The following is a 27382-nucleotide window of genomic DNA, read 5'->3' as shown; positions in this document are numbered from 1 at the left end:
AATTTGACTAATAGGTATTTTGTAAACTAAACGAATAGACACTTTGTAAATGGAAACTAGCTACAACACGTATACATCTGCAGCTTTGCCCTGGGCTTAAACATGAAAGCATGCAAATAAATCAATTACGGGACTACTTAATCTCTTTTGTATTCCACAAACTTGTTGCATGAACAGCTGGATAAAAATTTCTGCACCACAGGTAAAATCAGGGAAAAGGTTTGAAAGGAAAACAATGAAAAGGAATGACATTCCAAGCCATGGGCAAGCTTACTCCATCAGCAACAGTGCCCACCTATCTCACGACCAAATAACATTCAGGAACTAAAATCAAAAGAAAGGGAAAAGGCAAAAAAGGCAAGTCCTTTTGGTAGACCATGGAGCTGGAGGGAGAGGTTGGGGCCTGGTCATTTCCCCTGTATCTCTAGAGTTCTTATATGGTTTTGAGACATGATATGCTAAATAAGATATGTGCTACTTCAGTGGCATAATGCAGAGACAAGCAGTCAGCAAACCACTTTCTGGAAACAGGGAACTGTGAGAAGGCCTAAGACTAGTTTAGGTGCCCTGCACTTGCTGCTCTACAGACAAATGGACATCAAAGTGGTCTGCTTGGCTCATTTATAAATGAGTTGGTACCAGACATCTTGGCCAATGCCAGGAACCAAACTAGGGATCTCCAGAACAGAAACACAAATCTCTCAGCTTGAGGTCAAGACCAAGTGGCACTAGGTGGTGCTCCAAAAAAACTCATATCCTCTGAAGCAGAAAAAGATGGGTACACATGCCAAGCCCGTATCAGAAGGCAGCATTATATATGACAACCTATTGACATCTATTAACCATTTATTAACTTTGTTTAAAGCTATATATAAAAGGTACCTTTAATAGGAAGTGTGACCAAATACTATTTCTTCAGAGGGCACAAAAAGCTCAGAAAGTTAAAATATCTCTATTTTCACTGGGGAGATGTTTTGTTAAATTAAGGTGGATTTCAATTGATTTGTAAGAGGGCAAAAATAAAAATAATTAAAAACAATAATGGTATAGCTGTTTTATAAATGTATTAGGCTCTAAACGAAGTGTCCAACTAAAAGTAATATTTTTTTTGCACGAGGCAAGGAGTCACAGAAAGGGTACAGTGTTACCTAAAAGCTCCTCTATGTCCATCCCAAACTATATAGTTGGTCCAATAAAAGATTATTCTGGATAAAGCTTTTGGTTAACACTGTACCCTTTCTGAGACTCCTTGCCTCATGCAAAAAAAAAATATTACTTTTAATTGGACACTTTGTTTAGAGTCTAATACATTTATAAAACAGCTATAATAAAAAGAAGCTTTCCATAGTTGACTCTTTTGATGCTGTAGAGCTCTCGCTGTTTAAATGCCTTTTTATTGAGGAAACAGAACGGTTTGAAAATCCTTACTTTCTCTTTTGAGAAGTGAGACGCGAAGAGGGACTCAATGGAGGAAAGCAAAAGAGATTCAACTTTACTCAACCAAAACTTCTATAGAGGGGATCCACATGCAGGTTCTTTCTCTCACATGTGCACATAGTGGGGGTGGTATGGAGGGTAATATTTACAATTGATATCCCAACTTCCCAAAGCTATGCTGTAAGTAGACAAAAGCCGTCTACTAGGCGAGCTTCAAAAAAAATATCATCACACTAGAGCAGCACATCTTTTCCTCCTCCTTCCCAGCATTTGACAGAACTTACTGTGGAAAGTCCCCAGTGGAGACTGTCCATTTCAGAAGGTTCCTGGGACAGCCTGGCCATATGGTTTTACTAGAGGTCCTACTACTGGGGACTAAGGAATACAGTGAAGGCCCATGGCTTACCAGGGCCTATGCAGGAACGTGGGAGGCTGGAGGTGGGTTCTTCAGCCCATTTGCAGGGAGGGAGGAGGGCTGGGCAGAAGGGGCAAAGCTCCTGTTATTACAACAATGGAACCACTGAAGGAAACCTCAGCCAATGGGCTCCACTGGACAGATGGAAAAGAAGAATACTGGTGTTTTGTCAGAATCGATGATTTTAGGGGAAACAATATGATACATAGAGATGGTCTTGCCAGCTTATAGGGCACCTATACATAAGCAGTGTAATTACAGCACGCTGTAATTACAGCACGGCAGAGCAGACTCGCTTAATCAAGTGTGCTGGAGCACAGTAAGTACTGTGCTCCAGCAGTCTCAAGCATCTCATGTATCAACATCCCCGCACCAAAAAATGGTGGTGGTGGTGGTGGGGGGGCGGGTGTTAACTAAAGCTTGTTTGATGAGCTTTAGTTAAAGTGCCCCTGCTGCCATTTTTCAGCACGGGGATGTTGATACACGATACACTTGGGATGCTTTAATTAGAGCCAATCTCAGAGCCGCTCTAATTAAACGGCTGCCCTCTCCCTCCCCCTTCCCCCACTCCTGGAGCATGTGCATAAATGCCCATAGCATTCAGCAGATGTTGCACTGCTAGTCCTTGATCACATACTACCAACAGTGGCATTAGCCAGAGACTAGCATGCAAGTATTTCAGGCACACATCACTGCAGTAGTTTGTTACCAGTTGTGACAAAGTGGCTCAGGAAAAAATCATCATAATTTTTCTTAATGCACTGGGTATATAAACAATTCCCAGCGCCATTAGCAATCACTCAGCCCAAGTCATTCATTCCCAAGCAGTTTGAATATCTTGCGGTAGGCAAGTCAGATGTCAGATTTTCCAGAATGATCAATTTCTGCTCTTTGCCTTGGCTCATTACTTACTTCCAGCCGAGCACTCCCTTGCTACTGTACAAAAGTTGAGTCTGAGGCCTGAACTGGCTAGAAAGAAATCCCAAATGTTCTTCATGACACAAAAATCTATTTCTGTATATACTAATATCTCCCCAAATTAGATTTTTTAAAGACTAATTTGAAACAAGGAAGGGCAGATTTTTCAAGAGTTTCCAGAAAAGTTTCCTGATCTCCAAACATTTCCACTGTTACATGCTACAGTTATATATGTGTGAACTACATGCAAAAGCTGGTGTCAGGCCAGGGCCTTGAACGTAGAGCCTCAGCTTGGCCAGCGCAGCTTGCTCATCCCAGCCTTCACCCTGTGGCTGCCCAGCTAGACTCAGCAAGTCTGGCCTGATATCTCCATTAAGGCCTAGCTCTTCATGCAACCCCTGTCACGAGAGTGGCCAGTTAGGATGAGCTGACCCTCAACTTCCCCCATATAAGCTCCTGAGCAGGTACAAGAAGTGTCTGGGCAACAGGGCTCAGTCTGATCCCAGACTGTTCTGCTAATGCCTCCAGCTTGTGCTCAGACTCTGCTCTGTACTTGATCCCCTGGCTTCTTGACCTGGCTTCTTCTCTGATTTCACTCTCTGCCTGATCTCCTGACTCGGCTTGTTCCTAGACCCCACTCTCAAACCAACCTCCTGGCTTCTTAACCCAGCTTGTCTCTCCTGGTCAGCCTTTTGATCCCTGAGTGGCCTCAGATCAGGCCACCCATGACCTGGTGGCCTGCATGAATCCCTATGTGATGAGTGTTATGTACATATCTGCTACCTTGCTTAACTATTTTCAGCATGGGGACGTTGATACACAAGGCACTTGGGACACTTTAATTAGAGGATAATCTCAGAGCTGCTCTAATTAACGAGCCCTTGCCCCCTCCCCCTCTCCCCCCGGAGCATGGGCATAAATGCCCATAGCATCCAGAAGATGTTGCACTGATAGCCCTTAATCACATACTACCAACAGTGGCATTAGCCAGAGAGGAACTTCTGAAATATTGTATTTAACTTTCCAGTCAAAGCCAAATACTTTTTACCAACAAAATGCTTTTTAGGCATTTAAGGTCAACTAAGTTAAACCTCTGGAAAGAACAGGGTAAAGTTTGTGAGCTGCATTTTAACGCATAAAACTATTAAATGTGTGCCACCCACTGCTCAGATACCTGGATATTCAGGGGGATATAGGAGATGTATTGAATTGAACAGGATAGACATTTTGATACAGACTAATCATTCACAACATTTTTAATTTGGAGTTTGATGTCCAAAAGTGCCAAGGGGTCTGACCCTAATCAGTGGCCTGGACCAAAGAGTATGAAATGGCTATCGCAACATTATGTGTACAACAGGATAGGCAGCAAGATGGAAAAGTATCGCCTTTTCAGGTTTGTGTCCCAAATCTATTTTTATCATACACTGTAAAATCAGAGCTCATCAGGGGAAGGAAGGAGTAAAGATGACCCAGACATCAAAACATAAAGCATCTGCAAGGAACAGACCCAGAATCAAACAAAACTGACACCACCTTGCACAAAGGATTTAAGTAAAAACCTCCATTAACCCATCTAATGCATCTTGTAAACATAGGTACACTACATTACAGAATCATAGAAAATTATGTTGGAAGGGAGCTCAGGTCATCAGACCAAAGTGGGACCATCCCCAACTAGATCATCCCAGCCAAAGCTTTGTCTAGTGAGGTCTTAAATACTTCCAAGGATGGAGATTCCACCACCGCGCTGGGTAACCTGTTCCAGCGCTTTACTACTCTTCCAATGAAAAATTTCTTCCTAATATCTAACCTAAGCTTCTATTGCTGCAACTTGAGATCATTGCTCTTTGTTCTGTCATCTACCATCACTGAGAACAATTTAGCTCCATTCTCTTTTGAACCCCCCCACTTCAGGTAGTTGAAAGCTACTATTAAATCCCCTCTCAGTTTCCTCTTCTCTTGACTAAGACCAGTCCCCTCAGCCTCTCCTCACAACACATGTCCCCCAGCCCCCTCACCATTTTTGTTGCCCTCCACTGGACTCTCTCCAATCCTTTCTTTAGTGGGGGGGCCCAAAACTGAACACAGTACTCCCGATGTGGCCTCACCAGTGCTGAAGAGAGGGGACTAATCACTTCCTTTGACCTGCTGGCAACACTTCTACTAATGTAGCCTAGTATGCCATTAGCCTTCCCTGCAACAAGGGCACACTGCTGGCTCATATCCATCTTATTGCCCACTGTAACACCCAGGTCCTTTTCTGCAAAGCTGCTGCCCAGCCAGTCAGCCCCCAGCCTGTACTCATGCATGGGACAGTTACATCCTACGTGCAGGACTTTGCACTTGTCCTCATTTAACCTCAGGATATTTCTTTTGGCCCCATTCTTCAATTTGCCAAGGTCGCTCTGAATCCTAGCCCTACCCTCCAGCATATCTACTACTCCCTCCATCTTGGTGTTATCTGTACACTTGCTGAGGGTGCACTCAATGCCATCTTCCAGGTCGTTAATGAAGACATTGAACAAAATCTGTCCTAAGATTGAACCCTAGTACTTGAAGTCTGCTATTAAATCCCACCTCAGTCTTTTCTTCTCCAGACTAAATAAGACCAGTTCCCTCAGCCTCTCCTCAGAAGTCTTGTGCCTCCTACCTCTCACCATTTTTGTTGCCCTCCACTGGACTCTTTCCCATTTGCCCACATCCTTTCTGTAGTGGGGGGCCCAAAACTGGACACAGCACTCCAGTTTTTCAACTTGGGTGAAATCTGTAAAAGTTGTTAGACATCCTGTGAAGCAGCAAGCCCACAAAAATGGAAAACACCTGAAAAAACAATATACAAAATGGCACTTGGATTCCTTAATGCAAGCCCAGACATTGTGGTAAACACTGTCACTACTTTTATCAAGTACTGAGCAAGTAATATTCCAGGTTAGAGCCATCCTTGGCAGGGGTGGATCCAGAGGGTGCGGTGGGGTGGTCACAACCCCTTTTGGCTGTGCCACATGTAAGCACTCTGTGTGGGGTCTGCTAGGAGCTCCTGCTTTCACATGGCTCTGGAGCCCAGCAGGTGAGTGCTTCCATTGCCGCTCATCCCCTCCTTTCTGCTGCTAGTGAACTCATTGGGGACGACGACGGAGAGGAAGAGTGAACAGCACCCGCTTGCACTTTTTGCGCTCTAGAGCCATATGAAAGCAGAGGCTCCAGACAGACCCTGCCCCAATCATCTGGGGCAGTTCAGAACCCACTGCTCACTGTACTGCCTTGCCCTGTTCCTGGATCTGCTACTAATTCCTGCTATAATGCAACTGGCTTCCATTAGGTTACATCGAATTAATTCTGGCCCTTGGTAGTCTCTGCTGAAGAACATACATTTGAAAAAAAAAAAAAAAAAGGCTAAATAGAGCTACCACCTGCATGCCACCATGAAAAAGAAAAGCAAAAGCTATTTATTGTTGAAATATTTTCAGTAGAAATTATTTTGTCAAAAGACAGCACAAGGCAGTAAATATGTATTTGTTTCATAAGAGAAAAAGGGACTGTTAGAAAATATCTTTAAAGAGAAGGAAGATAGTGGGAAAAAACACATCAATACTAAAAGAACCAATACTAAAAGCAGCCGAGCTCAAAGTAAATAAAAGAAGATAGCATTCATAAATCAAATAATCAGATTTTCTGCATTTGAGCTTTCTGCTTCAAAAGCTATCCCACAGAATCTGCCTTTTCTTTTCTTTTTTTTTAATATAATTGTTGTCAGCTGTTAGGAAAGTCTGCATAAAATGGCCTATACATAAATTCAAATCAATCGCGCTGCAGAAATGTGGCATGCAGTAAATATTTAAATGCAATTACTTGATGTCTTAAACAATAAGTCAAGGCAAGTGTCAATTACTTCAGCATTACAGAGCCATCATGATCCTTTCCACCCCTCTTGACCAGGATGTCAGATTTGACAGCTAGACTAAGGATCGCCTCTTTAGCCACAGAACGAGTCGGTGCTGACAGCAGCCGGGTACTGACCAGTCCGGGTACCCGCAGGGAAACCACCTCGCTGGTGGAGTGGTCATTCTGATTTGCCCCTAGATTCCAGGCACCTCCCTAATATGTGCTTAAACTTCCAGGGAGTCTCAAATTTGCTCCCTAACATTGGCCTCTGGATGTTGGGCCCCGACTCCTAATTAGGCTCAGATAGGAACGGAGGTCTCAAGGAAACAAATCCTCAGGACACACCCTGACAATGTGGTGTCCTGAGCCAGAGGCCCTTTCAGGCTGTTGAAGTCCCTTTGCTATGACTGCTTATTAGTTCCAACTATGCCATGAATTGACATGAGGTTGACTTCTCCATTTAGAAACTGAGGACACACCACAAAGGCCACCAAACAAGACTCCAGTAGGGGAAAAGTTTCTATAGTTTTTACCAAACCCTGTCTGGAAAGGAAAGGCTCTGGCCTAGAAACACAGGACTCTTCAGGTACCAAGTCCCAACCCCTGCATTTGCAGGCCACCACATAGCAAAGGTCCTAGCACTCATCCATGCCAACCCCTCACCTTTACTACAGCCACAAAAGCACTTTGTGGAAACAAAATGCCAAGTACCTTGCTACAGGCTATAGAAGTAGAGGAGACAAGAGCACTGCTAATGCCCTGCCACGAGTGCCACACAGAAATTCCCAGGTTAACATATGCTGAGATGATCCTCAGGAGAGAATCATCCTTCATGCTACAGAGGAAAGCAAAAAACCAAACCCTACCGTCCTTACCCATCTGAGCTGGGAAAAAAAACCCTAATGCCAGACACCCAAAAGCCAACAAGAGTACCAGTGCAGTCTAGTCAAAGTTCCCTCCTTTAGCTTTGAGCTATGTTAAATGCTTGAGAGGAAAATAAAAACCCCAGAAACCCCGGCAGGTCAATGACAAACCAGTTCTCCCAGGTCCCTCTCCTCTTCTGTTGCCTTATAAACAAGAGCTCTTGTTATTAGTCCTTAAGAGAGTTACTTCATACACTTAAACCTCCTCCTATTTCCACAGCTGAGCTCCTCAACTCCATTTACACTCTTCCTATACAAGAGTTGCTTCTTCCTCTGTATTGATCATACCTGCCAGCTTTTTCCCGTCATTCCTACGATCTGAAATGTTCATAGACGCAAACCTAGCTCCTGCACCATGGTCATTAATGAGAACGTTAAACAGGTGGGCTCCCAGGACCGATCCCTGAGCAAACCGTTAGAGACTCCTCTCCAAACTGATCTCCCCAGGGAGCCCATCAAGTGACTCTCCATGCACATGCAGCTGACATTAAGAACCTTACTTAAGCATCCACATCCTGTCATCCTTATTTTCCTGGTTTGTTAGTTCACACTGGTCTCTGGCTATCAGGGCCCCGCCCCAGTCAGGCTCAGGTGGGAACAAAGGTAGAGAAGATAATACACCCTCCAGACCCTGAGCAGGAAAAAAAACCTCTAGCTTGCTTTCAAAATACAATTTCTCCCCATACGCAGGGCCCGCAAAAATACAATTTACCACAAAACAGGCACAATGCCAAGAATTCATTAACCCTTCCTCATCACAGTGCTCCCACTTGCACCCCACTGTTGGCCAGATCAGACTTAGGAATTAACTAATATGTTTCTAAGCCATCCAATCTAACGGCAATTCTTATTTAATTGAAATCCTGAAGACATTAGGTTGCAATTCTCATGCTTGGGCTTTGTTTCAGTAAATAGCTTGACCAAGGAGGAAATGTCTGATTACAAAGCATTACCATTTTAAATTGGTTTTGAGTGCTCAAGAATAAGGTATATAGCCTAAAAATAAGGACACTTGAGTTAAAAAGGACCTATCAGTATTTGAGATAAGTAGTAACAATTATTTAATCTAACTTTTCCAGCCTGGGTGTTTAACTTGCATTAAGGTGTCTGATTTTCAAAGGTGTGAACTACTTGGAGGTTGTCTTGCTTTAATGGACTGTGATATTACAACTTCTTAAAAACAAACTATTAATACTGGGTGCCCATACGCAGATTTTCAGGCTAATTTTATATACACACACACACACACACACACACACACACACTTGATACATATATTATATATAATATATGTATTTTTATAATATATATATTAATTTTTATAAATATTTTTATATATATATTATATATATATATATACACACACACACATACACACCTCAATTTGACTCTCAATTTGACTATATAAAACCTCAATCTATCTATACACATACACATACATATTTGATATATATTATATATATAAAATAGATATATTTATATTTCATATATGTATATATACCTATACACCCCCCCAATTTGAGTATATAAAACCACAATTTATACATAAAACATCTATCTATCTATACACAAACACACATAACACATACATATAAAACCTCAATGTGAATGACGTCATGTTCCTAATATGGTGAGTCCTCCTACTGATTAGTAATTATTCACTTAAAAGAACCTACAACTACGTAAGATTTTATATAGATCTTAATTAAAAGTCCAAATGAAATAGCTCTTATACGATTAAGGGCCTGATCCAAAAAAATTATTCTAACAAGATTAACAGCCTGATCAATAGCTCACTTAAATTTGTAGAAAGGTTTCCATTAACTTCATGTGCATTGGATCACGCCCTAGACGGTCTGTGGCATTGTTCGGTGAAGCTTTGGCAGAAATATTCTTCTTAAAAGTGCCTGGCATTGCCGGCAATGTTTAGTAATAGAACTTTATTTTAACTACAAAAAAAAAGCTGTTTTGAAGCCTCCTTTTTCAGTTGGAGACCTTGATCTGCAGTTGCTGAGGGAATAATTATTACACTGAAATACAATCACTCTTTTCCAAATGCATCACCGTCAAATGTCTAAAATTAAACCAGAAAGGGAAAAACAGCAGCACAAAGAAGAAAACAAGATGTTCGTAATAGGAGGTTTGTGGAGTTGCCCTTTTTCAAAACAGCATTAAATTCAGCATCGACAATGCTGGCTTCCTATCATTTTGAAGTAATTGCAGGAGCTGCAGAGCTTGGAGAAATGTTTGTAGCCCAAATGCAAACCAAGTGTTTTGGGGTGGTGTCCAACTGGCAGAGCCCTTAAAAATTATCTGTACTCTTGGGGGTTGCAAGATAAGGGTGGCTTGCCTGAAGCCAGAGAACTTGGTCATCGGGGCTGAAAAATTTTAATTCCCTTCTTGCACAGGTAGCGACCACCTATGTTTTTTCCCAGGCTCCCAGCACCGGTCAACAGGACTCCTCTTGAAAGAGAGAAAATTCCCCCATTACACAGGTGAAATCTAAAGCCTAAAGGACTTCAGCTTTCATTATAAAACTGTCAAAACTAGCTGTCACAAAAGGAAAGTGCTGAAATGGACTTCTTGACAAAACAGGCTGATTTTGTCTAAGTTTCATAATATTTTAAACCTCGGAGCTAGGAGGCTTAAAGGGAGGGGACTCCTCTCCCCCCGGGGGAGGAAGGGAAAAGCTAGCTCTGGCACACCGAATTCACAAATGATCACTCCCCTAGCCTACATCTGAAGAGACTGGGCTACAGCTTGGTTACTTTCTGCTTTTGGAAACTATTTTAAATGATGCATGTAAGTGTATTTATGTAAGGGAGGAAGAAATTCGGATATGTATAATTTTGGGGAAAGTAGGTCACCCTGAACTAAAAGGCAATAGATTATGGGGCCCCAAATTAAATGAGGTAGAAAGTGTTGGGTTTGGAGGAGACTGGGGCTCGGTCCATAGAGCCAAAATGCTATTCAGACACTAGGATGGGCTCGGGTCTGCTCGCTGTGTGTTGGCTTCATAAGAGCCCCTGAAAGCCAGAACCAACTGGTCTTACACAATCAGGTGTTCAAGATGAGAAAACAATATTTTACTTTTAATTGCTTTTCAAATTAGCATGGCCACTGAATAATCTTGGGTATACTAGCACTACCTTTACTTGTTCTGCTCTCCCCTAATGTAAAATTATACATGGAGAAACAAACTGATTTACTAATGGCAAAGGTTAATAAGACAGAGATGGTTAATCCTTACCTCTTTCTTGGTGAATTCGGGGGCGTAATCATTTTTGTCATCAATAAGAATGGTAGCAGTCGCTGTGCCGGTTAATCCCACATCAAGACCAGCCATGTCCTTAGCTTCTATAATCAGCTCATACTTTGTACTGTCCATAGTCTGAAAAAAATAGATTTTAAAAAACATCAAATTTCCTCTACTTTACATTAAGAGAAAACAATCAAACAATGTAGTTTAGTCTGATCAAATACAACTAAAAATAATTGATTTGAGCCGGTCTCTTACTAATGCAGACATATGGCTTCATTATGTGCTCCAGCGAGTGTGAGGACAAACCTTAGCTAAATCATCATGTGAAGTTGGATATAATGGGTGTATGTTTGTCAACAGTGTCTAGCCTATCCAACTCTTCAGACATATGGTAAAATAGGACAGAAATTCACACCCCCCTCCTTTTCAGGATAACATTTCACTTCAATACACCAGTATTTAGCCACGATTCATCAATGTTATGACAGTTTAGTAGTTAGATCCTAGTGCCACATGCTGAATATAAACCATATTTATTGTACAAAGCCTATGCACTCTGTACATCATATTTAACATGATAATCCAAGTTTGCATCGCTAAAAGAAATAGGAAAGCAATATTTTAACGACATTATGTCTGGCATATTTACTCCACAAAAGGATGAGATATGGCAATGTTAGCACATTGCATCTGTCGATCCAGTTTATATGGTGTGATCATTATCTCTGTATCTGATGGCACCCCATCCAACAACCTAGACAGTGCCAGGCATCAGCTGCAACAGAAACCACTATCAACCTCTCCCACCTTCCAGTTTTGTCCATGATTTAAAAGCCAACATGTAGCCACTAGTGTTACGGTGGGGTAGCTATAGTGTTCTTAATTCACTGCACTTCTGTTGGGTGGGCACAGAAGCAAGCATGGTGTCCTGCTGGATCATAGGATCAGACCGTTATATACCATCACAGGAAATCATCCTGGGTGCTTGAATCTGCTCTCATTGAACTCACAGTGAATTCAACATGGATTTCATGGGAAGCAGGGCTGGGACCCTAATAGAAAGGAAGATGTTCACCATTTGTATTATTGACTCATGTAGGACCAGCTTGTGATGCACTGGGGATGAAGAGGACAGATGGGACAGGTTCACAGTTATGCTGTGGGAGTACCAGACAGGCCTATTAGCTGCTGCTCAAATACAGACCTGAACAGTTTTAACAACCCAAAAAAGTGTTATCTCTGCACAAGGGACAAAACTACAATGCAGTGCAGAGCCCAAATGTCTGGGATTTGGGGAAAAAAAGCTGTACACTGGGAACACCTCTGTAGGGGATCCTCTAGCCTTGGACTGGCCTCTGTGGCCCATCCATGTTTTTGGGAACGAAGAAGTCTGCACATGGCATTAAGTGCTGGGTTCACACCGCATGTGCCATGTGTCCAAACTTTTATGGCATTGATGTCAAGTGTCCTGGTACCCGGAAGAAGCATTTCAGGTTTCAGTTTTTCTGGTCCAGTACAGCTTTGGAGGCAGAGATGAAATTCATGCCCTGCCGGTGAACAGTTTGCCATTTGGTAGTAAAAAGGCTTTGTTCTACTTGCTGCATGTTCGCAGGGTGCCCAGTCTGAACTTTGGCTACTTTATAGATAACGGCTGATTGCCCGGGTTCTCCAAATGTGTACTTCAGCTTTCTATTTTAGGACAGGACACCTCTTGTACAAACACCCTCCCATGCACGGCTCTGAAAACATGGTGCAGCACCAGCAAGAGGCTCCACGGACATCCACGGATCAGCGCATACAACACCAAACAATGTCATTGCCTGCAATCACCTCAACAATTTAGGCAGTCCAAACTGAAAGGATGCTCGACACTAAAACCATAGTATTATAGAAAAATTACAGCTTTGAGCCTTAAAATCTTGCCAGTCCTGAAGAAAGCCTCTCCATCCCCACAACTCCATCTAGGAATTCAAACATTATTTTCAATGTTTGACATGGAATTCACCCGCAAAGGGAGCTATTTCTATCCCTGTATATAGCTTTGTGCATAGCCAGGTCACTGCAGTGTCTATGATCTAACAAAGCTTTGAAGGACAATGCCGGGCAAAATTTACAGCCTTACAGAAAATCATTTTAAAATGTGTTCTCCATTTATTGTAGGCTGTAGTGTAATCTCCCTGCCAAACTTAGCTTTCTTCATTATCTTGTGGGAGGGGGGTGCTGTTATTGAACAGAAGACTTGTAAAACTGTATTGCTGCATGGTTATAAGCCGTCTTTACTACCCCTCTTCCCTCTACAAATAGGCCCATTTATGCGCAGAGATTGGCCATTTTGGGGTTTAAAAATGGCTTACTTTGCATTGAAAACAAGCCCATTTATACTGGGAAATTGTGCATACTGCAGCAGAAATTCCTGTGACAGGAGCCCGATGTTCAACCTCGCAATAGAATGGGGGAGGAAAAAAAAACCCATTGAATTTTGAGTAGCATTTCATATCATTATGAATCCTTCACACTTTTCTGCTATACAGCACTTTATACATCTTTTCCTGTCACCAAATATTTTCTGTGCTAGTAAAAGCAACTCCGAACCTAGCCTGCTAAGAGAAATGTATTCCCAGCAGATTCGCTCTTTACACTAAGAGACTGCATTTGGGATGCTTTACAGCATTGCTCACACCTCTTGCTTGTAATCCTAGGATTACTTTAGTAGCATAAATCAACCTATTCACTCACTAGCGAGGAAGACTGAGGGGGGGATTTAACAGAAGCCTTCATCTACCTGAAGAGGAGGGAGGTAGACTGTTCTCAGTGGGGGCAGATGACAGAGCAAGGGTCTCAAATTGCAGCAAGGGAAGTTGAGGTTGGATATTAGGAAAACCCTTCTCACAAGGAGGGTAGTAAAGCACTGGAACAGGTTACCCAGAGAGGTGGTGGAGTCTCCATCCTTGGAGGTTTTGAACACCTGGCTGGACAAAGCCTTGGCTGGGATGATGTAGTTGGAGATGGACCTGCTTTGAGCAGGGGGTTGGACCAGATGACCTCCAGAGGTCCCTTCCAACTCTAATTTTCTATGATTTATTAGTAGTTAACTGTGCCTGTATGAGTTAAAGTACAGTAAAAGCTTTGCTATCCGGCATGAGTGGCGTAAGCGGGGTGCCGGTTATCTAAAAAGTCGGGTTACCTGAGAGTTACACAGAAGACAGTGCCATACTTGTAGTGCAAATACTTGATGCACCTGCCAGATAGACTCGGGAAAGATTCTGGTTGCTAAAGTGAGGATTTGTATTGGGGGGATATTGGAAATTGCAGTTAATAGAGTATCCCGCTTAGTAAAATGCTGGTTAACACAGTCTTTATTGTATAAAGCATATTGAAGAGCCTCCTTTCCCCCTCCCAATAAATTCCCTCTCAACATTTTTAAGGAAATGGAAATTTATCACAATTGCTAGAATATATATAAGTTTCAAGTTGTAAATGCCTTGCAAAGATTGACCGACACAACGTCACTGAAGGAGAAATCTATGCGGGGGATCTGGCCAGCATTGCTGGCTTGAGAAAGGCAAGGGGAGCTCTGCAATCCAGGATCTGCCATAGTAACACTCTCCTGATATTTTAAATTGTCTATATGCATTTACATGGTATTGGCATAATTGCGAAGGAAGACTTGTTCAATTTTCCATGGTGATTGAGGGAGAATGAACTAAAGCACTGATCTGAAATTGCTCATAGAACAATTCAGCCTCAAGATTAGATGGGAAAATGTCCTACGTATTTTGTCCTAAGAGTGATTTGACTATGAACCAAATATTCAGTAAAGAGAGTCCTGAATATTTGTAGGGTGGACCGAATTATCATCTATTATTGTGTGATTGTACCATCTATAAGACAAGACATCCATCATAAATTTCATAACTGGAAAATATCACCTAATGCTTTTCTAGTAGGAACATTTATTCTTATTTCCTATGCTTTTTATATGCATTAGTAATCCCTCACTCCCTCCGATTTGTGCTTGAATGTTATATTAAATATCAAATAACATTCTACTCTCAAACTAAGGATCTGCGGAATAGGACCTGCTTAAGCTAGGAAAATCTCTCCAAAGTTTTTGTTTACAAGTATAAGATTAAAGATTAAAGCTAATTGCATTTAAATAAGAGTAAAAGGTCAAAAAGGAACTGACTGCACTGGATGACTGCAATAAATGAATCAGTCTTAAACCATATGAATCAACCTAAAGTCAACCAGTGCTTCCAAAGTGATTTACAAGGACATACCGTATACACAGGGTTGACTAAGTGACATTTGACTTTCAACAGGTTCATACGGCTGAAACTCAGCCAGTTCAGTGATTGCATTCTGATGAGCCATGAAAAGTCAAGTTGCTTATCTAAATCTCCAAGTCAGTAAAAGGGGGACTTGTTAGCTGAAGAAAATCATGAAATATCTGCCTTGAACCCAGGAAACACACACATCTGAAGCATATTAGTCTTTTTTTTGTGGCTGGCTCTTGTCAGAAACTGCACGTTAGGTGGCATGGCAATAACAGATGATTTTGAAATAGTTTTATGAACCCCTTTAAAAACTTGGTTTATGATTGCTGTTTATAATAATACATTGCTAGCACTGAAATACTTGGCGCTAGAATGGAAATCCTTAATTACATGTTTATATTTAGGACTAGGTAAAAAGAAAAACGTGAATTCAGATCCAAACTTTCCAAACCCTGTGTAATGTTCAGATCTGGGGTACTGGTGCCAATCCAGCACTAGTTTCTAAATAAATAAGTTATAAATGACGTGGAGGGACACACAGACACGCGACAAATCAGCTGTCACTTGAGTGTGCTAGAGCTCCCGAAGCAGGGTAGGTTCATATAAAGAAGATGAGGGTCTGAACAAAACTAAACGTACAACAGTAAAATGGGTAAGCACTGCGTCTACTGAAATCTGTTTGAAATATATACCCGGGGGGAAACATAATTATTTGGGTATGATGCATTTAGAAGAAAAACCATCAAAGCTATACCAGCATCTCGCACGCCTCTAAGAAAGTTTAGACAGAACTAATTAACAGCCTCCCCCCCGCCCTGTGTGAAGTGTGTACCACGCTTATAAGCATAGCAGGGAGGAATAGAAAAAAGGATAAGACTTGTCACATGATAGCATAGATAGAGCTCCTATCACTCTGTGCTGTTACAGATACTCTCTCCTATCTAAATAAAAATATGTGCAACAGAAAGTATATTTATTAAAATTTTAGTAAAGCTCTAGCTTGGGGATCAAATAGCTGGAACGGCCCTATTGAAGTGGAGTGCCTCACAAAAGCATGGCCTTCTGATGAATCTCCCACACTGCCTCTATGCTGAAAAGAAACGGGGTGTTAATGTGCATTAATTTTTGTGCTGGAATAGTGCCTTGAAGCTCCAATGGGGATTTGGGCCCTGCTGCATTGGGTGCTGTACAACTATTAAGATAACTCTTAGAGGTGGGAGTGTTATAACTCAAACCTGAAGCAGGCAAAGAATGGAAAAGGAAAAAGAGCCATAGAAAGTGATGTCAAATGGCCAAGGTCATACTAGGAGGCAATGGCAAAGCCAAGAACAGAGTCCAGATCTGCTGGCTCCCAGGCGACTGGCTTAGCCCCCGAACCTAGAAGCACAGGGATGCAGCCTGGCACCGAGGGCACGTTGACAGCGGTGACTTTTGGTTGCCACTGTGATTGCAATTGCACAGTGCCAGCAGCAGCCAATTTTTTCCGCCCACCTCCAACTCGGTGCCCATTCGCTGCATCCTCGTCACACTGCTGAGGGAACCGCATCATTTTGCCAAAAATAAAATCAAAATCATCAGACAGTGCTAAGCTAAATGTATAAATATGCAATGACTGAATGAAGTAAACAGGGATAATGATTTTAATCAATGAACATTAAGTCACTGTAGGTATGCTGTTTTATTTATCAACTGTGGCTATGTGCAACATAGCAGCGTTGAGAGACTCTGTATTATTACAGCAGGAAACCCATTCATTTCCCCATAAATTTGCCCTTTCCTCATTTCACCACTGCAGGGCTGATTGGCAAAGTGCTTGGTCTGCAAAGAAAGGTGAACCACAGCTGGCGTGTTTTCACTCAAAGGTCCATCTAATGCCATTCTCACCAATGTTAATATTCACCGCAGACTTCAGGCCCCTGCTGGCTCCATATTACCCATTCAGCTCTGGTAGCAAGGAGAGGCCGGAGAGGCTTTCAGACTTTTAAATGGTTGACAAAGCCAGCAAGATGTGATAGCAACAGAAAGAAAATAAATGGTTCGGCACCGATCTATATGGTTAAAATAAACTAAATGATAACTTTTAGCGAGCAAACAATGAAATCAGATGCAACAGCTCTGTGCCGAGTTTTATTCTTCACAGTTCAAGGAAGAAAACTAACAGCAGTTAAGAGATGCAAGCAAAATCATTTACATTTCCCATCAGAAACAAGAACATGGGCCTAAATGTTGCCAGGTGCTAACTAACCCCTTTAGAGTGCAAAGCACCTATTGGAGTCATTCAGCTCAATGGGTGAGGAGGGTGCCCAGCACCTTTGCAGCTTGAAGGCTGCGTATTCAGCAAGACTGAAGTGCATAAGACTACTTGCCTGAACTAGGGACGTTCTGAAGTATCGTATCGAATCCCGCCATAAGGGCCTATTTCCCAGTCAATGCAAGAGTAGACTATAGTGGTCTTTATATGAAACCTCATGGATTTGTATCCCCTTCGATGAGTACAGTTGGCAGATCTGGTTCTATCACAAGTTAATAAACAGTAAAAGAGGCAGATTTTGTCAAATACTGATTTTAAATTCCATCCTAAACTACAGAATAAACTCATGCCAAACTATTAAGCGAATGGAGATCCTGCCTCTTCAAAGATGCACCCTTTGCTTAAGATTTGAGAACAAGACTCGGATGCAGTAAAGGAAGGTTGTGGAGAAAATTATGGACAAAAAACGTAAGTGTTGCTGTTTGTGCCTGGTCCACAATGAGAACTCTATGCTCTATCACAGAGAACTGAGTTCAAAAGTTTTAGCAGTTGCCTGAAGTTGGGCACCTTCATCCAGATTTAGGCTCTCCAATAAAAAAAGAAATTATTTCAAAGAGCCAAAGGATTTGCAGGTCCCAATGACTTGGAAGCGAGTTGCGAGTGCTCAGCATGAGTCAAAGACGAGAACACTTACGTGCTTAAATGGAGATGGAAGTTTGAAAATATTGGCCAGAGAACTTGTTCTGAACATCTTGAAAATTCAGATAAAGCATTAAGAATTCACACATAAGATACGAATATAAAAACTCTTTATAAACAGGCTGTACCGAAATCCCCTTTTTGTCACTGACAGCTGAACAAAAGATGGTGCTGGCCAAAAAGGGAAAACCAGTGAAGTTGGCATATGGATCATAGGAATATTACAAGTGCCCACCCACTCGCTTGAAAACTGAAATCCTGCTCGTTATTACAGTAACCGAGCCACCGCACACATGTAGAATGCCAATTTCCTGCAACGATGTTTTCTGTTCGTTTCAATCTAATCATTCTTGGAACAGTTTTCAGAAAACTATGACAACATATTTCTGGATAGAAATCCTGGTCAGTACTTGGGAAATACTTTTGTTACGGAGTTGGGTTTGAACTATATTAGAGGCTGGATCAAGACAACTATTTCTTCAGAGGTCAGGACAAGCTGAATCCAGGATTTGGGGGCTCATCTTTAATTTCTGTTCCTAATCTAGAAGAGTCTCAGGTCATAACAGTTTCTTGAAAACACTCATAATAGAGGCTTTCCTCCACTGGAAATGAGGAGGAGGAGAGGAACTGAAAAGGTGGTTAAGTGATCTTGTCATATGCCCTTGAATATTTGTCTACCTCATCAACCTGCCATCCAACTCAGCATGTTTGGCAATTTCTCTGCTAGTCGTTATCAGAGATTTCTTTCCAAAGGCACAGAGGATAGTTAGACACCAACTTTGATGTCCTTCAAAGACACATAACTCCTAACAGTGCCCTTGACACTCTTCCTTAGAGATGGAAAGCCAGATCAGAAGAATAGCAGTGCAGTGGCATAACTCCAGAGGTGGAAAAGAGGAATACCGTTCAGAATCCCGTGTTGTTAGTCCTTCATGTTCACGTGCTAGACCAACCGCCCGTTCTTCGACACAGGGAAATTAATGTGTTATGTCACTAATGTCATGGCTTCTTGGCTTTGATTAGCAGATTGCTGGTTCTTTAAGTAACTGTAAAAATGGTACTGGGGGCTCCATGTTAAAAGTGTGCCAGTGATTTCCACATCAATTCCCTTAGTTTACAAATAAAAATGTCTGCCTTCGTTGCTGCTGTGCTTTCTTCTTCTTACTGCCCGGTAAAATCAGCCCCAAAACTGAAAGTCAGACTGGGCTTTTGAATGGTTACCAGCTTCTGAAGGGAAATTCTACCCTCAGTCACGATTTTTTCTCACTAGTTATGACAGAGCGGAAAGGTCACAAAACGTGGAACGGAGGGAAGAATTTAGCCACAGAATCTAGTTAACTTCATTGGAGGAGCCTGAGCCAGAATGGAGACCAGTGATGCTCCTGTAGCTCCGTAAGTTATCCTTTAATAACAGGACTAAAATAATAGTTAAAAACATCCCAGCAAATAAATGGTTTGATAGTGATTTCAATGAACTCAGTGAGAACTACAACTCTGAAGGGCGAAACCTTAGGCAAATCAATGACTCTGTTTATGCCTCAAGACCCCATCTGTAAAATGGGGATGACAGCACTTCCCAAACTTACACAGGGCATGCAAGGTGCTTAAACAGTAACTTGAAGGAGGACATAACATTTCCATCCGACTCCAACTGAACACTAAAAACTCTTAAGTATATTTTAAGCATCCTTTCAAGTCACATTAATTCCTTGCCTAGTGACATTTTGCTTTTGTGTCCCTGGCAAGATCTGAATGATTTTGCAAAAATGTAGCTGCATTCTCTGAGATAACACCATCAATGATTATTCATAACTCTATTTATAAGCTGTGTATTTATATACTTATTCATTGTGTGCTTCCATGTCTTGGTTGCTACTTACGCCATTATAACATAATGCTCACCAATAAGAAAAGCTCTTTGCATTTGAATAATTTCAGTTTGTGCTAAATCAAGGCTCATATTCATTTAAGAGGACAACTGCAAGTAGTGAGTATTGAATCTGTCCCATTAAAACATAATCATTCTTCTTGTTGACTAACAATATCAACATTCAGTCTATTGTTCCAGGGTCTGCTGCCAGAATTTTGACAAATGTAGAATAAAAAAAAAATGAAGCAAAATGACTATTAGCATAGAAGGCTTTTAAAATGATAATAACAGTAATATTAAATAATAGTAGCATTAGCATTAATTTTAAGTAATGATATGGCTGTGTAAAAGAGGGATAGAGAGGCAGACTGTATATCAAGAGCTTGAATGATAGTTTGACAAATACAAAAAACCCAAACAGTGCTGTAATATAAATGCTGTTTAGCTCACCAATTTCCATTTTTTTAACCTCTTAAAAGACAGGTCTAGAGTTTAATCAAAGAAATAAGGTATTTCTGTTATGACCAAAATCAATATCTGTTAACTACTCACAGGAGAGAAATAGGTCATAGGTCTAACTTAGACGAAGAACAAAACTGAAGTGGCTTTAGAAGGAAAAATATCGTGACTCCAAACGGCCTGAGTCCAAATCAAAGAAAAGGAAAAAGGAAAAACACAACAAAAAGAGAAGGAAAAAAGAGAATAAGCTGAAGAAAAAGAAAGAAAAGAAGAAAAAGCGAGAGAAATCAGGACCTGTTCAACTTTCCAAGTACTTCAAAGACAAAAAGTAGAAGCTGTGCCGCTTCTGTTCCTCATTGAGAAGAAATCTCTAGGGTTGCACACAGACATCTGAGGCGGTCCCGATTGTCCTCGATTTTGACCCATGTCAAAACAGAAGCGGCACAGCTATTTACATGTGTTGTCCTTCCCAGCTGCATGCTGCACCTCTGCCAGCAGGTGGCCAGCGAGAACACACAGCCTGACCAGCTTATCCCTGGACTGACTTGCAATTAAGTTACAGAGGCATATAGTGATACCCAGAGGAAAAGTGTTAGCACATTGTATCATGCATACTCCGCAGATACTTAAAGAAGAACAATGGACTTGTACATCTGCAGGATCCTGTGACAAACAGTTTTCTCTCCAGAGAAATCTGACATTTATTTACAATCTAGCTGTTTAAAAATACACGGCATAAGGGCTCAGAATTTGAATTATAAAAGTGTAGGTAGAGTGCATGCCTGATATGTATGTACAAGTACTGTATTTTATATGCAGATACAAACATTGTGCATGCAAATAGTTAATTAGATGCATTTACATGTGTTCTTTTGAAGTTTGCCTAGATCATTATGCATAAAATAGGCCTGAACAGAACAACTGCAAGCCTAACACTTTTGAATAAGGCAGCCCAGGGTATTAAAATATTCAACTGTATCACAGCAAAAGGAACTGTCTGCTGACAAAATATTAGAAACTTACAGGGAAACACTGATTCCTGATCTAGCAAATGGGAGAACAGACAAGTGTTAAGTACCATCATAAGTCTGATAGCTGTCCATGATGACCACCTCAACGTCCTGGACAAAATCAATTCATTCCCATGCCAATAAGCCACACCCAAGCTGGGCTTCTGCTAAATATTCCCATGTACTGATCGCTGCATTTTCTTTTTAAACAGCCTAACACTTCATTTTAGTTTCAAAATAAAAATAGCACAGAAGGCTTCACTGTGCTGTGAGAGTATCCCTCATTATATAGCCAATCCACATGGTCACTCTACTATTAGTGCAAAAATCTTAAACCATGTCACCTTCAAAATGGTTTCACAAAAACCTTCCATCAGCCACAAACAATAACTATATTGGGCTGTTTTTTCACCTGGACTAAATCTCGATCAAGCATTCAGAGTGATACATCACCTATCACCGAGCTTCTGACATATGCAACAGAGTCCCCTTGTGCTTGTATGTCATTTAACCGGACTCTCTCTCTATTACTCTGCCTACCCAAGGAGGGTGACCCGAGTTCAAGAACATCTGCACTAGTGCTTGTAGCATGCTCAGGAAGCAGGCACACCATTGCTACAAACATGCATTTCAGCTCAAAAGCAAGCGAACAATGAACGCTTGCCATTTTTTCTGGACAATCAGGCTTTCCTTGGGTGAACACTCATTAAAAAAAAAAAAAGGATGCCTCTGCTTACTTGTTCATTTAAAGAACACCATAGATTGTGCATTTGACTGGTAAGTGGGCAGTGTGTTCAGTGTCCATTAGCTGAGTGTCAAATTGGTTTCTGTAGGGCATACAACTCACAGGGAAGTGGGGAGGGAGCTGAGGCAGCTTGAAGCCACCTTCCTTCTTCTGGGTTTCCCTGTGACAATGGTAAGGCCCAAACATGATTAAAGCAGCCTTCTAAGGTAACCGATTTCCACAGCATTGCTCAGAGCATCAGACTTTGACCCTTCCCTAACACATTCCTTCTATCCCCACCTCTGTTTGGCAGTATTCCTCCTTCCTGCCCACCCCCTCCCTGCAAAAGCAACATCAGGGTTTGCCTGAGGAAGTGAACTTTGTACTATTTTCCATAGTGTCTGCACCAGGAGAATCCATCTCTGCTTATGTCTGAATTTTAGCACTCCATTGTTGTGCTCCGGTCCTTTAACATGGCACCTGGGGGCAAAAGCAAGGAGTCTTACTTCTGCTTTCTGGCAGTGCATGCACGTCACTGAAACACTGCTGAATTCAGAGCCTTGAGATTAAAAGTAAAATCTGAACTTGACTCAGGGGTGTTGGCTGTAGCCGTGTCGGTCTAAGGACATAGTTCCCATCCAGGAAGAGCGCGCAACAACTGCAGATGCTTCCTCTGCCTGAAGAAGGGTGTTTGTATCTGAAAACTTGCAGAGAAGAATTTTTCCAACTATTTGAGATAATTGGATTTACCCAAAGAACCCGGTCTGCTTATGAACTTGACTCATGCGTTACTTACACAAATTAGTAACATACACACCTAACCAAATTACAGCTAGAACTGGGGGACAGGAAACCTTTAATGCCCTGGAGACTAAGATTTAGGGTGGAGGGGAGCAGGTTATGATCTACATTGGGACAAAACGCAGAAGCTTTCCAAGATTTTTTCATGGAAAACCAGAGAGAGTGACTAGGAAAGCTAACAGCCTGGGGTGTAAGGCACTCACCTGGGATGAAGGTGACCCAGTTCAGGTCTGGATTCCCTATTCTTCTACCGTTCCCAGGTGAATACTCTGAACACCAAGCTATGGAGTCACTTTTACTCTGCCAAGTTCATATTTGATTATTTAAGCAATATGAGCAGCAACAAGGGATACTGAGAGACGTGCAGCAGGGAACCCTGTTACTTTTAGGCTTGAGAGGGCAAGCTGTTAAGGGTAGCAGCACAGGTGGACTGAGCCTGGGACTGATGAAGACAGGTGGCTAATGAGTGACCGGCTGCACCTGGCCACTGGGTGCACAGCCCCAGTCAGGGGACTGGGAGGAGGCTAGGTTAGGGGATTTAAACCCAGCCTGGGGCCATACAAGGGTAGCTAGGGGGAGAGGAGCTCTGGAGAGTTGTGGGTGCTGTCAGAGCAGGGCAGGCACATAAGCTGCCCAGGGAAGCTGGGGGGAAAAAAAGACTCCTGAGCAGGCAAGGCCCTGCGGGCTGCATCTACCAAGAAGGGAGACGACTTGTGAAGCAGGTGGCTTGCACTTTTTGGACTTGTGAACCAGAGGACTGGGTTGCAGCTCAAGGGCAAAGGAGGTTGCAAAAAGGTGGGCCACTGTCTTTCTTTGCTATAGGAGCCAGGAGAAAATCCCAAACTGAGGAGCAGACTCTAGCCTCTGAGATGGAGCCCCAAAAAGCAGGGGACACACCATTGAGGCCAGACTTATAACCCAGAGTCTTTATCAGTGACCCAAGATGCGTGTGGCTACAGAGAAAAAGGGGCATAGGCTTTGATAACTGGAGCCGTGACAAGTCCTCAGAAACCCACAAGGGCAACCCCGCAAATGGGGAGTGCAAGGTGCAGGAAGGACTCGGGTGGGGCGACTGGTCTGGCTGAACTGGCCAGGCTACTTGTGGAGCTGCTACCGATCCAAGGATCTCCCTCCCCGCCCCAGTCCCCAACCACTAACAACGTCGAAGTTGTTGCAGGCAAAGAGCGGGAGGTATGGGGACACTGGGAGAAGGTAGCAGGCAAGCAATACTGACCCTACCTGTTTTACCGACTGTCACTCCAAATAAATTATAACTCGGGGGTCAGGCCACTTCCTTGAGATGTGCGGTCTGGATTAATTGAAGCAGGGACCTGAGCCTGGGTGTCCCACCTTCCAAATGAATAAAGTAACAAGCAGCCTAATCTGAAATCTCTCTGGTTGACCAGAAAGCTCATTCCCCAAAATGAGAGAACTTTCCAATAAAGGTTTTCTTTAATCTGGCATATTCCCGTAAGAAGTTTGGTTTTGAATAATCTGATCAAAAGCAATTTGGCCAAAAAAAAAATAATCATCCTGACCAGATCTATTTAAAGCTTGATATTGGTATATTCGTTCTGTTTTAAACCAGCTACAATTTGCAATTCAAAAAAATCTACAGAGCAAGAATGATCTGCTGAAGAAATGTTTAAATAATTTTGAAAAATTAATACGTCACAGGGTTGTGCAATCTGTTTGCAGATAATTAGTGAAGAAGAAAAGGATAAAGTTTCTCTAATACATTATCGGTTGCAAATTATTCACTCATCTCTAGTTTCTGCAATGGTTGGCACAGGTCTATTTAAATCCAGACTTTTAAAAGGAGAGAAACGTTTCTCCAGCATGGTAACCTATCACACTTATCAGTGAAGATAGCTTTTCAAGGATCTGTGTATTAAAACCTGTCTGTCAGGAGAATTTCCAAGTATAAGAAAGATAAAAAGATTATATGATGAGGAACAATGCCCATAGACAAGTGAAGGTCCCCCACTGCAACTTTAAAAAAGCAAGCCTTGGTGAGGAAAAACCACGACATTACAGGATTGAAATAGCCACAGCAAGGTAGATTCTCAGCTTGGCATAAATCAGCCTGGCTGCACTGATTTCAAGGGAGCTGTACCAGCGGACACCAACTGAATGTACATCCGGCGTACGACCTGCATGCTGCCATATCATTTGCTTTGTTCTTTGCAGAACTCAAGGGTGCTCTTCCATTTGCAAAAATGCCAGTAGTAAAAAGTTCAAGAAACGGTTTTCCAAATAATAATCATAAAAAAAAATATGAGCGCCCCAACGGCCCAAATGGCGATCATGCATTTTGAAGATGCGTCTCAAAATCTTTGCTCCGAGTAAGAAAGCGGAAACATTTCTTCCAGCATTGCGAAGACGGAAAGCATTTCAAGTAGAAGAAGTTTCGCTCGTTCAGAGAAGCAATAGGTTGCGTTATTGCAAACATTAATAATAACAACAGGGGCTTACGATTGTGATCTGCTTTCCAAGGGGAATGTAAAAAGCTCTAATTAGTTAACCCAAGCAAAGCAGCTGACATTTTTCAATACACAGACGAAAATATTTTGTATAATAAGCAGAACCTGTAGCTGATCTTTGCTGTTTGTGACAGACAAATTACCTGCCGACATTGTAGGGATAGCAACCAACGTCGAGACATCGCTGATCTCAGTGATAAACACACATTAGCAAGACAAGACTCTTTCCCTAGGCAAAGAAGCCAAAGGCTCTCTCATGCCTCTGCATCAAAGCTGGGATTTGCTCCTGCTGAACTGAATTCAATGAGCAAAGAGGTCTTGCCTACAGGCTTGCAGGAGAACAGCGCACAGCAAGGAAAGCTTCAGATTGTCCTGCAACTTGTCCAGTCCCTTCTTTTCCCCAAAGTCCCCTCTACCTCCCCAAAGCTCTCCCGCCGTGCCAGCGTGGGGGACAACGTCAGCCCGGCTCTTTGGAGATACAGGCTGATCTCTCTTGATTTTTTTGAAAGAAGCTACTGTCCTCACCTCCCCCAGGACCTGGGGGTGGCCTGGGCAGCAGGAAAGTAAAGCTGCTCAAAAGCAGCGGTCTGAACCATGTGCCACCTTAGACAGCACAGCTCCCCATTTCCTTCCCTGTAGCTAGCCTGTGCTGCCATGCAGCCAAAAAGTGCTCCATGGGGCCTAAAGGAGAGAGATTAGCCAGGGCAGTGAGGGCCAACCTTTTTGGTGGGCGTGCCACAAATTATCCCCACACCATCCTTGAGAGCGACTCCAATCCTCTTCTCCATCTGCCACTCTGTTTTTTGTTTTTTTTCCAATCTCCTGCTCTGCTCCCCGCCCTATCTGCTGCTGTGCTGCCTGTCCTCTTTCTGATCTCTGCTGCGGGCCACACAAGGGCTGCCTGTGCCAGTTGTGGCACCCGTGCTGCAAGGTGGCCACCCCTGAGCTAGGAAATCCTCGGGTGTGCTTTTGCACCCAAGGGCTGGTTTTATTTCTCATCTTTCCCCACATGCATTGCATCAGAGCCATTTGAACATCATCACCCCAAGTGGGATGCAGCAGTAGCAGCAGCAGGGGCCAACTCTGGCCCATTCTCTTCTTGGGTAGCAATTCCCACTCACTTCTGAGACTTCGAAACCAGAAAACGAGAGAAATAGTGAGAGAAGCTAAGTCACCTCCCCAGCCTCGCCTTCCAGCATGGGAACCAAGGGGCTTGCATCCTTTACAGACAAGGAGTCTTGAGATGCAGACTTTATCACAATCCATTGAGAGGTCACTCAACCACTACTACACAATAAGGACTTCCTCTCTCCTTTCCTCTCCACTGCTTCTCCCTCAAAGCAGGTAAGAGCAACAGGGGTGTCACAAGACCACCGAGCCCTTTTTTAAATGAACGGATACTCAAAAGCCTTGACACCAACCCTTCTTGCTGGGCTTATTGATGCACATTATTTCCATTGCCGTTACGCCGCTATGCTTTCATTGTGCCCACTGCTACTCCAGAACGTATTGCGCCAGTCCTCCTCAATCTCAGGCCTCAACTAGGTTATAGTTCCCAAAAGCACCCAGCAGACCTGCCTTTTCCACAGAGCTGGGAATCTCAGATAACCGTTCCTCCATTCACATCATCCCATAAAATACTATCACACCTCTCAGTTCAGGAGAAACTCTCCAAGGAAACAAAGCAGATATAAGAAACCAGTTCCAGATACCTACACTGAACAGGTCATGGACTGGAAGCAGATGGCACAGAGCAATATGAACTAATGCTGATGCCAATTTAGACAAGATCTACTGCCAACAAACAACCCACGACCTCGCTGATGCTGCAACACGTGATACGGCTTGCAGCACTGACTGGATGGCATCACAAGCCCTGTGCTGACCCATTATATCCTTCGAGGGCACCTGACAGCCACAGGTTCAGAAAGGCTGAGGAGGCAGGCAGTCCTGCTTTGCATTTTCTCA

At 42.6% G+C, this 27382-nt stretch overlaps 1 protein-coding gene across 2 annotated transcripts in view; it reads right to left on the bottom strand.

The window, feature by feature from the left end:
* CDH13 (cadherin 13) overlaps window positions 1-27382 on the bottom strand; it is a 788124-nt gene that overhangs the window by 155581 nt on the left and 605161 nt on the right. For both annotated transcript variants that reach the window (XM_019488228.2, XM_006268561.4), the window contains exon 8: window positions 10829-10969. In XM_019488228.2, the coding sequence (XP_019343773.1) occupies window positions 10829-10969 (141 nt within the window). The remainder of the gene's footprint in view (window positions 1-10828; window positions 10970-27382) is intronic.

This window comes from Alligator mississippiensis, chromosome 10 (assembly GCF_030867095.1).
Source record: "Alligator mississippiensis isolate rAllMis1 chromosome 10, rAllMis1, whole genome shotgun sequence".
NCBI lineage: Eukaryota > Metazoa > Chordata > Crocodylia > Alligatoridae > Alligator > Alligator mississippiensis.
Note: the sequence above shows the minus strand (reverse complement) of the source record. Positions and strands in the feature narration are given on the sequence as shown.